At 45.0% G+C, this 16,186-nt stretch overlaps 1 protein-coding gene across 7 annotated transcripts in view; it reads left to right on the forward strand.

Annotated features, from left to right (window-relative positions):
- The window catches only part of LOC140535389 (UDP-glucuronosyltransferase 2C1-like), a 31,100-nt gene that overhangs the window by 2,051 nt on the left and 12,863 nt on the right, over positions 1-16,186 (forward strand). The window contains exon 1 of one of the 7 annotated variants that reach the window (XM_072656759.1): positions 2,018-2,775. The exons of 1 other annotated variant lie outside the window; for it this stretch is intronic. In XM_072656759.1, the coding sequence (XP_072512860.1) occupies positions 2,043-2,775 (733 nt within the window). In that variant the 5' untranslated portion in view covers positions 2,018-2,042. Of the gene's footprint in view, positions 1-2,017; positions 2,776-10,643; positions 11,377-12,291; positions 12,714-13,397; positions 14,177-14,641; positions 15,433-16,186 lie in introns of those variants that run through there. 5 more of the 7 variants (XM_072657053.1, XM_072657217.1, XM_072657140.1 and 2 more) reach the window with 5 other exon arrangements.

Raw genomic sequence — 16,186 nt, forward strand, 5'->3', positions numbered from 1 at the left:
ACACCTCCCAGCACACCAGCCGACACACCTCCCGACACAGTGGGTGCTGGCTGGTACACCTCCCAGCACACCAGCCGACACACCAACCGACACAGTGGGTGCTGGCACACTTCCCGGCATGATGGGTGCTGGCCAGCACACCTACCGGCTGCCAGGTACCAGGAGGCAGGGCTGCTGAGCCTGAAGCTGCTTCTGCCTGTCCTGGCACAATAGCTGCTAAAACCTTGGCTGCATTGATTAAATGTCGGCTAAAAGAGGAGTGAAATGTAAACGCTGGGCTTTTATAAAGAAGATGGATAACTTTAGCCTGTTTACCTGTGGACTAAGTTAGATCCAAGCTAGGTTATTTTCCACAGCTCACAGACTACACCCACTTTTCAACTAAAATAGACTGCAGTATTTAGTGTTGCTGCTAATTGTATTTTTCCACCACGACACAGGAGGTAGCAGTAGTGTGGTGTGGGAGGTACCATGTGGTGACCATGGTGGTGTTGGCTAACTGACTGCTTTGACAGCAGCTAATGTACGTTACACCTACAGGAGCTTTTATGTCATCCCATTCTAAACCCATAGGCATTAATATGGAGCTGGTCCCACTTTGCAGCTCTAACAGCAGCAGGTCTGGAGCTCTGCAGTTATTGAGTCAGCAGCAGAGCGTTGGAGACTTTTCTGCAGTCTGCTCTGAGCTCAGCACTCGGCCCTGACCCCGCTCTGTAACTTTACGTGGTCTTGCTGAGCTGCTGTGGTTCCTAAATGCCTCCACTGTTCAATAACACCACTCACAGCTGATGGTGGAAGATCTAGGAGGGAGGAAATTTCACCAGCTGACTGGTTGTTGTTGTTGCAGCGGTGTCTCCTGTTACATACAGAACCACGCTGGAGTTCAGTGAGCTCTTCAGAACCTCCCAGTCTTTCACTAATGTGTGGAAGAAAGGCAGACTGCAGGACTAGGGGCTTATTTTTATACACCTGTGGCAAGACACAAGGTTTTTGTATGACAGTGATGATATGCTGCATACGGCTCCTGAGAGATTGCAAAATGAATGAGTTCCTATGAAGCTTTTGTGCAACATTTTGTGCTCATTTCCCTTTATGGCAAAACGATGGTAATTCCCTTTCCAGCTTGGGGAATTCAGGCATTGGCTCAAGTCAAACTTGTCAAAGACTGAACTGCATGATCATTGCAATCTTTTTAAAAAATCCTATTAAAAATGTAAATTAATTTGTGAGAAAAAAATAATTCGTGTAATAAAACAAGAGTGAAAGTCAGAGTGTTGTACAACTTGTCATATTGTGATTTCTGGATATTTTTTTAGATTATGTCTCTCACAGTGGACATGCACCTAAGATGAAAACCCCTCCATGATTTCTAAGTGGGAGAACTTGCAATGTCGCAGGGTATTCAAATACTTATTTTCCTCACTGTATATTTATATATATTAGTGAAGCATCTGCGGGATGATTTGACAGAGGCTAAACAGTGTCAACTGTGTGGCTGTGGGTGGGTGTTTATTCACAATAAGTGATGTGTGAGGTGTGTGACCTGCACTATGGACCTATGCATATATATCCATATCATGGCAAATATTATGAACATAGAAAGCTGTCCCCAATTAATTGTGCAGTAAGGGTGTTAGGAGAGTGTTAGTCCTGGCACAAGACTTTCGATAAGTGGAAATGAGAGTGTGTTAGAAAATGTGCTGGAAATGAATGTGTTAACAGTGATCTCCAATGGGTCTTTGTGAGAGGGCACCGCCTTCTCTCTTTGTGATCGTAGTATTCAGGTCACACACGGAAACGGAAAGACTAAAGTAAGTTATATGATACTAATTCATACATAAGAACATACCTGTACAGCTCAAGAGATTTGCTTTTGGCCATACAGTGTCAGAGAAGTGCTCAGGCACTCATATGAGGTGCTGTTGTCTGTAAGGTTTCCATTTATGATGGGTTGCAACACATTGGATTTCTGACCCATTAGGCAACAGCTCCGCCTCTGTCGTTCAGTCTGTGTGCTGAGCTGACTGCTTGTACTCGCCAGCATGACGGCATGTACGAGAGCCGCTTTCTGCCTTCTGCTTCTGCTCAGCCTGGGCCAGGCTCCACTGTGCGTGACTGCAGGGAAGATCCTCATCTGGCCAGGGGAATTCAGCCACTGGCTGAACATCAAAGTCATCATAGAGGAGCTGATCGCTAGAGGACACAATGTGACTGTAGTTACCCACAGTGCTACACCGTCGGTGAAGACGACTCCGTCTAAGGGTTACAATGTGGACATTATCCCGGTGCCCCACACCAGGCAGGAGGTCATTGACAATTTGGAGAAGTTTATGAAGTACTGGATGTATGACCTGCCCAACGACAACATAATCCAGACGTCTCTGAAGATCAAGGAGATCATTGACTTGACCACAGAGCAGAACCACGCTCTGTGCCGGAACATCTTTGAGCATGAAGGTCTGCTGGAGAAGTGGCGTCAGGAAGAATTCGAGGTCCTTCTGACAGACCCCATGAACATGTGTGGGGATTTGCTGGCCACAAAGCTGAACTTACCATTCATCATCAGTCTGAGGTTCTCTTTTGGGAGTGCCATGGAGCGACTCTGCGGACAGCTGCCAACACCACCCTCCTACGTGCCGGGAATTGGCATTGGCAATACAGACCGAATGGATTTCATTCAGAGACTGAAGAACTTTGCGTTCAGTCTCTCCCAGGATCTGTTGTTTAGTCTTGTGACTGCAGCAAAGTGGGATTTCCTGTACACAGAGATCATGGGTAAGTCACACTTCTGCAGTTTAATATGTTCTAATATGTTCTCGTTAAGGGAACAGGGTTCAGAAATACACTATATGTCCAAATGTTTGTGGACACACCTGCTAATAAATGCATTTATCTACTTTTAGTTGCACCAATTGCTGTGCACTCACAGCTTGTCTAGTCTCTGTAGAGAAGTATTGCCAATGGAATAGGACTAGCACCTAAACATGAACATGAATAATGCCAGGCGTGGGCTAGAGGGGTGTATAGCCCCCCAGCATTGAGCTGTTAAGCAGTGGAGGAACTGTGTTCTCTGGAATGATGGATGGTGCTCCATCCAATACTTTTGGGATGAGCCAATATCCTGATCTCTCTAATGCTCTCGTCCCTGAATGCAATCACATTATCTCAGCAATGCTCCAAAATATGCTCTAATACCTCCACTCTTGATTTTGGAAGAAGCGATGAATGAGCGAGTGTCCCAGTATTGTTGTCCATGTAGTGTTGCTTCCTGAAAAGGCTTGCTGTGTTCTTGGTCTCCTGAGTATATTTGAGTATTATCTAAATATCTAAACTGACTGCATTTCTTTTTCCTACAAGCATTCATATATTATACACTGACAGCAACACTGACTTTAGTCACTAAACTGACTTCAAACCCATTTTTGCTAAAATATCTGTTCGGTGTTCAGAAAGCAACCCAGAATTCCGTCTTAACCATTATAAATGAGAACCTCGGACATGTTTTTAGAAACAAATTTGTTATCCACAGTATTGTATTGTGCGGCGTGAATCACATGTAGCCCTATGGACTAGATTTTATGCTCGCTGAACCTTCCTTACAGTGCAACCTATGATAATCCTCTTCAAACATCACAGGGTCCATATACCAGTTACTCAATGGAAGGGGGCAGTTTTCATATGTGGTGCGCAGCAAGGTTGTAGGACATACTTGACATAGTTTGTTACAAATCTTGAAGACACCAGATTACTACAAACACGTTGAAATGAACGGGTGGAGATAAGCTGCACCTGATCGATATATTCATTAAGACTTTTTTCATACTGACAGTCTGGATAGGCTGGGGTCAGGAAACAGACAAGCAGATACATTACAGACAAGTACCAGAAGACGAAAACCAGTGAACAATGATCTTTCCGTCTCCATTGAGAACTCACTGGTTGCTCCATCTACAAAAGCTTGAAGCCTTGGTGTAGTCATTTATGATCAGTTATTATTCTCAAGTCATGCAGATTTATCCTTTTCAGCATCAGAGAATTCGACCCTTCCTCTCTAGAGAGGTCACCCAGGTGCTCGTTCAGTCTCTCGTCACTTCAAGACTTGATTACTGCAACTCTCTCCTGGCTGGTCTCCCTCTGCACACCAACAGGCCCCTGCAGTTAATCCAGGATGCAGTAAGTTCAGTCATGTTCATCTCCTCTGCTGCATTCTCTCTTTACTGGCTTCCTGTAGCTGCTGCTCCCATCAGATTCAGAACTCTGGTCTACAAATCCAAGACTGGACCAGCCAGCTCCTCTGTACTTGATGGCAATGGTCAAAAGCCAATGAGTACCAAGAGCCCTTCCACATTCAAATATGGCTTGGCTTGACCCGCCATCCCTTAAGATCCACAAAAGACAAGCGTCTTCACTGAAGTGGTGGAATTAACTCCCCCTGAGTGTCTGAACGGCAGAGTCACTCGTTGAAGACCCTCCTCTTCCAAGAGTACTTGGGCGAAGACTTTTGTGTTTAGTAGCATCTAAGCTTAGGGATCTTTTGGATCCTAGTCTATACAACCTAGCTAAGGGTATTTTCTGAGTAAACAGCAAAGCACTTTTGTAAGTCGCTTTGAATAAGAGCATCTGCTAAATGCCATAAATGTAAATGTGGACTCCATGTGAGATACCCTCCACTGTGTCACTAGCCTTTTCTCCAGACTGAAGGAGGTCCCAGAATTGGGCAAAGAGGTGAGTTGGCTCACCTTGTTGGTCAAACACATGAACCACCCAGTCCAAGGCAGGTCCTCACACTAACAGAACCACGGATGCCACTTTATCCTCCTCTAACTGAAATGAATTATATATGTGGGCCAGATAGCTTAGGCACTCCTCCCACTGTTCAGGCGCCCCACAGCAGGATCATGGGATTGCAGGTGGTAAGGCAGCAGTTTTGGGGGTAATGTCACTTGCTACAGCTTCTGGAGGCAAAGAGGGGATCAATTAAATCATGGTCAGGGCAGGCAGGAGAAAACAGGCATACAGGTATAATCATAGGCAGGTCCATAGAGACTTCACAACCACACTGAGAAACCAGGGGATTACGAAGAATCCTGGTTAGTCCCAGCATGAGGTTGGAAGTGCCTTCAGGTGTGAAGTGGAGCTTAGCCTGTGGTCTAGCCATGTGTAGTATCCACTGAGGCCACGAGAAGGAGCCATAACTCAAGTGTAGTCAAAATCACACTGGGTTTAGTAAAATGCTCAAATGCTATTTCACATGCCTGTTATTTACAACCCTGTTATTTTGCCTCAAAATGTAATGTAATGTAATTATTTCAGAGTCTTACCGAATAACACTGCTGTCCTCTCATTGTGTCCTCTCAGAGTGATGTGCTGTTAGCAAGCTGAAGAGATTGTAGCCGGTTAGCTGTAAGCCTAAGGGATCATGTTATAAGGGATCATGTTATCTTTGCTTTCCCGGCTTTCGCTTCGTCACGTGCTGGGTTTGAGCTCACCTTCTGTGGACACTGGCATAACTAGCAACGTCTGGTGATGGTATGCTGCTCTCCAGTATCACCATCATATTCTTCTGAAGTGGTTATGGTGTTTAACGGTTTCTCCAGCGTTGACTAGGGCTTTCTCTAGTGGACTGGGTTTATAGAAATGTTAGGGTGCAAATATAAAGTCAAGTCTGTTATTAAAAAACAATACACCGGGTTTTGGGTTTGACCCATTCCAGGCCTGATTTGGATGTGCTGGATTTACAGGAGGAACAGTGCTTGATGTTCATGGTTTGTCACTTCCATGTTCTGAACTCTCATTATTTAGCTATGCCAAGGTAAATACAGTTTTATGTCCTAGAGCCCCTTTAAGTGGTTAAGTCTCAAGAATTGCTGATGGAAAGCATTTCTCTGGTCAGACACACAGTGTCACATTCGAAATGATCAAAAAACAACTGCTTATTGGCTGCTGAGAAGTGTGGATTATGAAGTGTCACATGATTTCATATGTAGAGCAAGCATGATTCAGCACACCTGCCCCTGTTTCATATACTTTGTCCCTATCCACTAGTAATGGGCACTATAGGCAGAGTTCAGAGTTCAGCATGCAGGCTAAAGGCAGAGATAGTAAGTAGTGTTCTAGGTCACAGTGCATTTTGCTGTCTAGATATTTTTTATAGTCTTTGGTGGGGTGTCCCTCAGAACATTCACCAGTACAGTTCTGATGGGATATGGTGAGTTATTACAGTGGTGTCCAGTTGGAGTCACTTTGGAATGCTATTACTACAGTATCTTACACTAAAAAAATAATGGTGCTATAAAAGGTTCCATAGAAGAACCACTTTTGGTTCATGAAAAACATTTTTGTGTGATGTGACAAATAAATTGACAAACCTTTACACCAAGAGAGTTTTATAGGTCTTAAAAAGGTACTTCACACTTACACACATACACACACACTATGCCATATATGGTCCTTCATGGAAACAAAAGTGGTTCTTCTATGGTATCGCCACAAAGAACCATTTGTTGCACCTTGATTTTGAAGAGTGTGGGACTCTAGAAGTCTGCAATTGTCTTTAAACACTAAAGGCCCTTTGATGGACACAGAGTTCTGTTCCTTATTCTCGTAATTAGCCTGAAATTCAATACATGACCATTAAGCCTAGATTTAAATGGGTTCAGTTATGGGTGAGTAATGATCTCCTCTTTCTATTCACGCACTTTTCTTTTTCTCTTTTGATTTTGAAATTGTATTGAAATTACAGGTTTGGGAAAATAAGAGCTGCACGCTATGTCACACAGACGCCAACTGAGCCTCCTCAGACTGGAGCGACTCATTAAAGTGGGCCAAGTAGCTTTGGCACTCAACTCCTTCCCATGCTCAGGCTCCCCACAGTAGAAGCAGGTGTTTGCTGGTGGTAAAGAGAAGACCTTGGGGGTGAAATCACTTGCTGCAGCTTTCGGCAGTAAGGTCTTCTGTAATAATAGGGTTGAGGCCGGCTGCACCTGCAGAGAGGATGTTTAAAGCTTTGCTCATGCTCATGGTCAGGGCAGGGCAGGGCAGGGCAGGAAGGGGTCAGAAACCGGCAGACATATATCACAGGCAGGTCTGTAATCAAAATCCAGGAAACAATCAGATATACAAATCCTTGTTAGTTGCAGCTTGAGGTTGGTAAGTTGGCCTTGAGTTGAGCTTAGCCATGTGCAATACCCATTGAAGCCAAGAGAGGGAGCCATTATTAAAGTAAAGCAAAGGCACACTGGGTTTTGTTCAAAAATATTTAGTGGTTAAGTTGTTATTTGATGTCTAAACAGTGAATATATGTATTTGGCTGTGGCATCATTTACAACCCTGTTATTTTGCATATATCTTTGTTATGGTAGGCTTTTTTTTTTTTACCCGTTTTCTCCAATTTAGATCACCAACTACCCAACCCATACATATTCTCTCCCTCCCCCCAATAACATGCAACACCCCCCAACACTAGTGAGGGTGAGACCAACACACGCCCCCTTCGACACGTGCACAGCCAGCCACACCTCTTTTTCCAGCTGCTGCAGATGCGAAGCCACCAGGCACCCAACGCGCGGTCATGTGTTGCGCCTACCCACCCTAGAGCCCTAGAACCAGGCTAATTGTGCTCTTTCGGGGGCCCCGGCTGTTGATGGCTAGCAGCGGGATCGGGATACAAACCAGCGACCCTCTCATCACAGTGACAGCGTCTTAGTCCGCTGGATCACCCATGGCCTGATAGATCTGCTTTTAATAGCTGGTGGTCTTACATAGTTTTAATAGTCTTGCATATTTACAACCCTGTTATTTGGCATATTAAAAAACGGCTGATTTTTGTTTTACAGAAGGCTTCTGAAAAAAAAGAAGCAATAATTATTATTTTTTTGCTTTTATTAGCTGGTTACGTCACCATGAGGGGCTTGCATATTATAGCATAGTTTTAACACTGTAATGAAAACACTGTAAATATTGTGTCCTCTCAGAGTGATGTGCTATTAGCTAGCTGAAGAGATTGTAGCTGGTTAGCTATTAGCCTTGCCCCCTCTCGCTTCCACAGGTTAAGCTTTATCAAGTCTTACTGGTAAAAAATTTAGCTGGTACTTTACTTTCTAGTCAGCAGTCCTAGTCCTGTTTGTTTTCAAGGCACTAGGCGATGGAGAGAGGAGATGGTGAAAGCTAGCATTGGCTAATAACATTTAAGGCATTTAGCAGACGCTCTTCTCCAGAGCGACTTACAAAAGTGCTTTGCTATTTACTTAAGAAAAACCTCAGCTAGTTTGAATAGACTAATAATTCAAAGATCCTCTAAGTTTAGACTCCTAAACACAAGTCAGTAAGGAGACCACTCTACTATTCACCCAAGTACTCTCAGAAGAGGAGGGTCTTGAGTCTGTGTTTGAAGATTTTCTACAGGATTTTTATATATGACTTCATATAGCAGCATCATACAGTGTGTATAGAGCAAGCATGATTCAGCAAACCTTCCCCTGATTCGTATACTTTGTCCCTATCCACTAGTTATGGGCACTATAGGCAGAGTTCAGAGTTAGGTTGTTAATAGCATGCAGGCTAAAGGCAGAGATAGTAGGTAGTGTTCTAGGTCACAGTGCATTATGCTGTCCAGATGTGTTCTGCCTTGCGGTGTGTCCCTCAGAGCTTTCGCCAGTGCCGTTCTGATGGTACATGGTGAGTTATTACAGTGTTGTCCTGTCGGAGACACTTTGGCATGCGGACAGATGTTGTTTTGTACTTGGTGTCTATTCTCGCCTGCAGCTAGAGGTCTGCCATTGTCAGCATCAAGTCCTAATACTTGATGCCGAGACGGCCCTGAGACGTGTGCTGACTAACTCCAATTAACCAAGGCTAAATCTTCCAGGGTCACTATTTGCAAAACTGCAACATTCCTTTTAAGATTATTTCCCATCATGCTCCTAGTGGGAATTATCAAGAAGAGAAACTGTTAAACAGTGGTGCACAAACAGAGGCTGTGTTTGGCCACATCTGCCTTCCTGTGCAGTAGCATAACCCTGGGTAAGTGAACGGGGACAGCAAGGTGCTTCCTCTTTGGTGCTGGAGAGAGCTCACCTATTGGTTATTCACAATGTCCACATCACAATAAACGTGGGATTAATATTAAACACTTGATTTTACGTCAAGATGAGAAAAATATTGAGTTAAGGCAGCTATCCTGACCACTGTGCGTACGTTGCTGCTCCTGTGATTTCAGCAAGACTGGAAAAGACGTCAGAAATGGGCACAAAAAATAGTTTAGTGTAAGGCCAGCTTAAGTAGATCATTAGCCTGTAATTACTAGAATTAAAGGGGTCAAATGATGCTGACTTTCATGGCGTGCTAGGCCTGACCAAGACGGGACGAACACTCGCAGAGATGGATTCAAAGCAAGCAGATTTATTAACAAAAACAGATAACAAGAAGATGGCAAGTGAGGCAAAATACAGCAAACAGTGATCAACAGTGATCAACAAAACTCAAACCTGACAAACGAAATGGCGAACAGAACAGAACCTGGGACTGGGAGGAGTTGGGAGCTAAGCCGGAACCAAAAGGGGGCTACAACTAAACCCTACAGGTAGCGCCTGGGCGATGGGGGGGTTTAACGTAAACAAGGACCTGAGCTATGCTTGATAAAAAACGAGGGGTGCTGGGGAACCAGCTGCTAGGCCAAACGGCAAGGCCGACCAAACCTGGACCTTGCTGGAGCGTGGGTACCTTGAGCATCCAAACAGGAAGCGTGCGAGCCTTGCTTGATACGTGAATGGCCGGGAGACTGACTTCTGAACGTGGGTGAATCCTGAGCCTTCCTAAGCACGCCTGAAACCAACGTGGAACCTCAGGCCATCCTGGAGGCTCCAGTGCGTGCAATTCTTGGCACCGAATGGCGGTGTCGAGGCTCCTTAAATATCCCCCAGTCCCAGGTGTAACTCCTGAACCAAATGAACATGAAACGACTCACTGAACCAAACACATGAACGTAAATGAACATGAACATGACGTAACTAAGGCGGAAGTCCTTATTTGGCCCTGTGGACAGCGGCTCGGAATCGCCCCGGAGGAGGGCTCGATACCGAGTGCCTTACACTGACTTTCTATGTCTGTAATAATTTGCAACCAATGTTTAGCCAGAATTCCTCAACAGTAACTTTGCATTTGCCAAGCAAGAAACCGTAATTTCAGTTGGTCTTCAGTAGTTTCTCACAAGGTTTTATGGGCAGTCTTATTTTATAGAAGATTAAGTGGCTTGAGTAACATAGTGTGTGTAAATATGGCAGTAATATCTGATCTGTACATGATATGATTTAACACTGTCCACCTGGCCTGTGGTAATCTGTGGCGATACTGAGTGGAAATTGGTGTCAGATTATTATTTTCGAACAAAATCGCTCATCATTGATGTCATCCAAAGATCTCAGTCCAAAAATCTGTAAAATCTAAAGCATTTTTGTACATCAGAAGCAGGAGGGAAACGCTGTTGTATAACTTTACACACTCAGGAGGAATCGGGATATAAAGGTCAGGCTGTTGTGTGCGGTGGATTGTGCAACTTGCAATTCTGGCCTCTCACAAGGTACTTAGCAGCACGCTGCCACTGAAGTTCAGTCTGTGTGCTGAGCTGACCGCTTGTACTCGCCAGCATGATGGCATGCACGAGAGCCGCTTTCTGCCTTCTGCTTCTGCTCAGCCTGGGCCAGGCTCCACTGTGCGTGACTGCAGGGAAGATCCTCATCTGGCCAGGGGAATTCAGCCACTGGCTGAACATCAAAGTCATCATAGAGGAGCTGATCGCTAGAGGACACAATGTGACTGTAGTTACCCACAGTGCTACACCGTCGGTGAAGACGACTCCGTCTAAGGGCTACAACGTGGACATTATCCCAGTGCCCCACACCAGGCAGGAGGTCATTGACAATTTTGAGAGGTTTATAAAGTACTGGACATATGACCTGCAAAATGACAATGTAGTCCAGGCTTTTCTGAAGATGAAGGAGCACATTGACGTAATTGCAGAGCAGAATGACATCTTCTGCCGGAATCTCTTTGCACGTGGAGATCTTCTGGAGAAGTGGCGTCAGGAGGAATTTGAGGTCCTTCTGACAGACCCCATGAACATATGTGGGGAACTGCTGGCCCAGAAGCTGAACCTGCCGTTTATCATCAGTCTACGGTTCTCTTTTGGGAGTGCCATGGAGCGACTCTGTGGACAGCTGCCAGCACCACCCTCCTACGTGCCGGGAGCTACCCTCGGCTACAAGGATGAGATGGATTTCCTTCAGAGAGTGAAAAATGTTTTGTTTCATATTTTTCAAGATATAGTCTTCCTTCTTGTGGCCAAAACAAAGTGGAATCCCCTGTATACTGAACTCCTGGGTAAATAATTTTCTTCTCTCATTATTTTTAATTATTAAATGTATAGTAAGTATAATTCTTCTGATCCTGAGCATCTCCAGGTCCTTGCATAACCTCCAAAATAGAGAAAGAAAAAAATACAGATTTTTGTAGGCACTGACAATTATGAATTTTCCCATCAGAAACTTTGGTTTAAGTCCAGTTGGAATTTATCAAACAGTAATCTGGCAGAGTGGGACCAGCACATGTCAACTGGCCAGGTGTTTGCCATGTCAAAGACCTCTCCCACAGTCACCCTGAACAGACTGTGAATCGTCAGACATACGATTATAGTCATGGTTGCTTCATTGGTTGATCCTACAGTTTCCTTTTGTTCAACAGTGCCTGTTTTCTTCTACCTGGTTGGTTGAAGGTGTTGAACGGTTAGAACAGTGCTTGTAAACCCATGCTGTTAGCCCATAGTCATAAACCCTTGGGGTTGTGTGAGTTCATTGACTGACTGAGTGGCAGAGTGTTCAGCAAGCAACCTGGCAATCGTCAACCCGCCCTATCTCCTTTGCCCCAGTTCAGTGTAGCTTAAATCAGAGTTCATGTTTGGGGATTGTAGGGACAAGAAGCTAAGTGTCAGTTTGATACAATGTTCTACAGATATCTGCTCCCTGTTGCAGCTTTGCTGCTCTGTGGGTCTGAAATAGCTCTCGGTGGTATCATTCTGGTGCTTCCTGGTGAATACAGCCACTGGCACAACATGCGTGCAATCGTGGATGAGCTGGTAACTCGGAACCACAGCGTGACCATTCTCGCACACAGCGCCACACCTTCGGTCAAGTACCCGCAAAAAGAGAACTGCAAGTATGTTGTTTTTAAGATCAACTTGGAGCAGCAAGATGCAGTTAATGTGTGGATGAACTTCATCAATTCCTGGATGAATGACACAGTCACCAGGATTTAACAGTTTTCCCTCCTTTGGAACATGATGTCTGGATTTGAGGGTTATCTTCAGGCATTATGTGAGGGAATGCTCCTCAATAAAGAGCTCCTAGCTTCACTTAAGGAGTCCAACTTTGATGCAGTTCTGTATGACCCCATGATGATGTGCAGCGATTTATTGGCAGAGGACCTCGGCGTGCCCCATGTGGTGTCTCTTCGGCTCAGTTTTGCGTACACTATAGAGAGGTTGTGCGGTCAGTTGCCGGCCCCACTTTCGTATGTGCCCGCTGTGGCCGTCCAAGGCCATCTCACCGATCAGATGAGCTTCATGGAGCGGGTAGAGAATATGCTGCTGTACATTGCTCACACAGCAGTTTTCAAACTGCAGGTGATGGTAATGTTTGAGAAGTATTACACCAGATTTACTGGTAAGTTTATTTTGTTTATTATGTCTCTCTATGTTTAGCTTTCCTGATCCTCCGAGTATGGCTGTGTGTAACATCTAAGGTTAGAGGCTGTAGGCACTTGACACTTGATATGTAAGCCAGGAACCTTGGTTTTCTGTGCTTGGTAATGTAAAGTTTTGGAGTTAATGCCAATGCTGAAGCCTTTGCACATCTATTTACAGTCTAATCAGGTGCAGTGTGATAAGAGTGTGTGGTCAACTGGTCAGGAAGTCCCAAAGGACCTGTCCCAGAGTCATCCTGAACAGGCTGTGATATTGTCAAAGACTTATAGTCGTTGTTGATTCATAGATTGACCCTTCCGTGTCCTTTGCCCAGCTGTGCTTTTTCTGTCTGGTATCTTGAACTTATTAAGTACTTCTGGGGGCAGTCCTTGCCAGACAAGGACTAAGCCTAGTCCTAGATTACATTTACCTGTCAATGGAGAATCTCCAGGCTAGGCTTAATCCCTGTATGGTGCACTGAAGATGCTTAGAGCCTTAGAGCCAAGGTTTTTGCATACCCACAGTCATAATCCCTAAGGGTTGAGCAAGTTCATTGACTGATTAGGGGCTGTACACTGAGCAAACACAATGTGGTAAACATGCACCGCCCCTCCTCCTTTGTCCCAGTTCACTGTAACTTAAACCGGTGTTCAGTTTTAGGAACATGCAAGGCTGACTGTATAGGCAACACATACTCTAGCTGTCTGTTAGTTTTATATACAATGACACCCAGATATCTGCTCCCCTTGGTGGCTTTGCTGCTCTGTGGGTCTGAAACAGCTCTCGGAGGAAACGTCCTGGTGCTTCCTGGTGAATACAGCCACTGGATCAACATGCGCGCAATCGTGGAGGAGCTGGTGGCTCGGAACCACAGCGTGACCGTCCTTACGCACAGCGCCTCACCTTCAGTCAAGTTATCACAGACAGAGAACTTCAGATACTTTGCTTTTAAGATCAACATGGAGGAGAAAGATGTACGAGCCATGTGGCAGAACTTCCTCAATACTTGGATGAATGACACCATCACTGGGATTTGGGGGTTGTACCTGTTTTGGAGCATGATGTCTGATTATGAGAGCTATCTTGAGGCAGTGTGTGTAGGGATGCTCCTTAATAAAGAGCTCATAGCTTCACTTAAAGAGTCACACTTTGATGCAGTTCTGTACGATCCTGTGATGCCGTGCAGTGATCTGTTGGCAGAAACGCTCGGCCTGCCTCATGTGGTGTCCTTTCGAGTCAGTTTTGCTCACAGTTTGGAGAGACTATGCGGTCAGTTGCCAGTTCCTCCTTCCTATGTGCCCGCTGGAGCCTCCCAGGGGCATCTCACCGATCAGATGAACTTCATTGAGCGGGTAGAGAACATGCTGCTGAACATTGCTCACACAGCAGTTTTCAAACTGCAAGTGATGTTAACTTTTGATGGGTATTACACTAAAATAACAGGTAGGTATATTTGGTTTTGCCCCAATGCAATGGGAGCACTGGACTTTTCCAGCTACTAGTTTTTTCTGTAAATTAAGGCCACCTGAAATATGTCTCTCAGCTATGTTCTTCTGATCCTCAGCACATGACCATGTTCACTCTCTAGGTGGCGGAAAGAAACTACAAGATTAGAGCCTGTAGGGACTTGACAGTTGACTTTTGAGCCAGTAACCTTGGTTCAAGTGCAGTTTCCTGTGCTGAGTAATGCACTGTATTGAATTCGGTGCCAACATATGAGCCTTTCCACATCTAATCACAGTGTAGTCAAATCATGCCATACACTTGTAGTCATAAGACTGGAGTTGCGCAAGTGTACTTATTGACTGATTAGAGGCTGTGCCCTGAGCAAACACAATCTGCTGAACATGCACGCGCCCCATCTCCTTTGTCCCAGTTCAGTGTGACATATATCCGAGTTCAGGGATGAGGCTTTCAGGGTTGTGTGTGGTTGATGGTACAGTCAACAAGTCACCTACCGGTCTGTTAGTTTGATACAATGATGCCCAGATATCTGCTCCCCTTGGTGGCTTTGCTGCTCTGTGGGTCTGAAATAGCTCTCGGTGGAAACATCCTGGCACTTCCTGCAGACTACAGCCACTGGCGCAGCATGCTAGCGATCGTGAATGAGCTGGTCGCTCGGAACCACAGCGTGACCGCTCTTACACACAGCGCCTCACCTTCAATCAAGTTCTCGCAAAAGGACAACTTCCAAAACATTGTTTTTCAGATCAACATGGAGGAGCAAGAAGTACAGAACATTCTGCAGAACTTCATGGATGCTTCAATGAATGACTCCATCACCGGGATACGGGCCTTTTCCTTGTTTTGGAACATGATGTCTGATCATGGGCGCTATCTTGAGGCAGTGTGTGACGGTATGCTCCTTAATGCAAAGCTCCTAGCTTCACTCAGGGAGTTGAACTTTGACGCAGTTCTGTATGATCCCGTGGTGCCATGCAGTGATTTATTGGCAGAGACCCTCGGCCTGCCCCATGTGGCATCTCTTCGGCTCACTACAGCGTACACTTTGGAGAGATTGTGCGGTCAGTTGCCAATTCCATTTTCCTATGTGCCCGCTGGATCCACCCAAGGGCATCTCACCGATCACATGAACTTCCTGGAGCGGGTGGAGAATATACTGCTGTACATTGCTCACACGGCATTATTCAAACTGCAAGTGATGTTCACAATTGATAAGTATTACACTAAAATAACAGGTCAGTTTTTATTTGTTTTTGTGTCCATGCAATGGGGGTACTTGTAATGCTCGACAAACTGGTCAGACACCTGTGGATAATGTAGATGTAACTGAAAGAAAATTCCTGCTTTTATTAACTGGTTACGTCACCATTGAGAGGCTCCCAGAACTTGCAAATTATAGCATAGTTTTAACACTGTAACGAAAACACTAATTATTCCTGAGTCTTACTGGATAGTGTCCTTGTGTGAGAGTGATGTGCTGTTAGCTAGCTGAAGAGATTGTAGCTGGTTAGCTGTTAGCCTTGCCCCCTCTTGCTTCCACAGGTTTAGTTGAAAACAAATCATAAAAAAGCTGAAATTTGCCAAACTATATGTTGACAAGCCTCAAAGCTTCTGGGAGAATTTCCTATGGACAGATTGAACTTTTTGCCAAGGCACATCAGCTCTATGTTCACAGACGGAAAAATGAAGCATATTAAGAAAAGAACACTGTCCCTACTGTGAAACATGGAGGAGGCTCTGTTATGTTCTGGGGCTGCTTTGCTGCATCTAGCACAGGGTGTTTTGAATCTGTGCAGGGTACAATGAAATCTCAAGACTATCAAGGGATTCTAGAGAGAAATGTGCTGCCCAGTGTCAGAAAGCTTGGTCTCAGTCGCAGGACATGGGTCCTGCAACAGGATAATGAAACATGCCATCTGGAAAAGGCACCCTTCAAACCTGAGACAACTGGAGCAGTTTGCTCATGAGGAGTGGGCCAAAATACCTGCT

Source organism: Salminus brasiliensis, chromosome 1, assembly GCF_030463535.1.
Source record: "Salminus brasiliensis chromosome 1, fSalBra1.hap2, whole genome shotgun sequence".
Taxonomy (NCBI): Eukaryota; Metazoa; Chordata; class Actinopteri; order Characiformes; family Bryconidae; genus Salminus; species Salminus brasiliensis.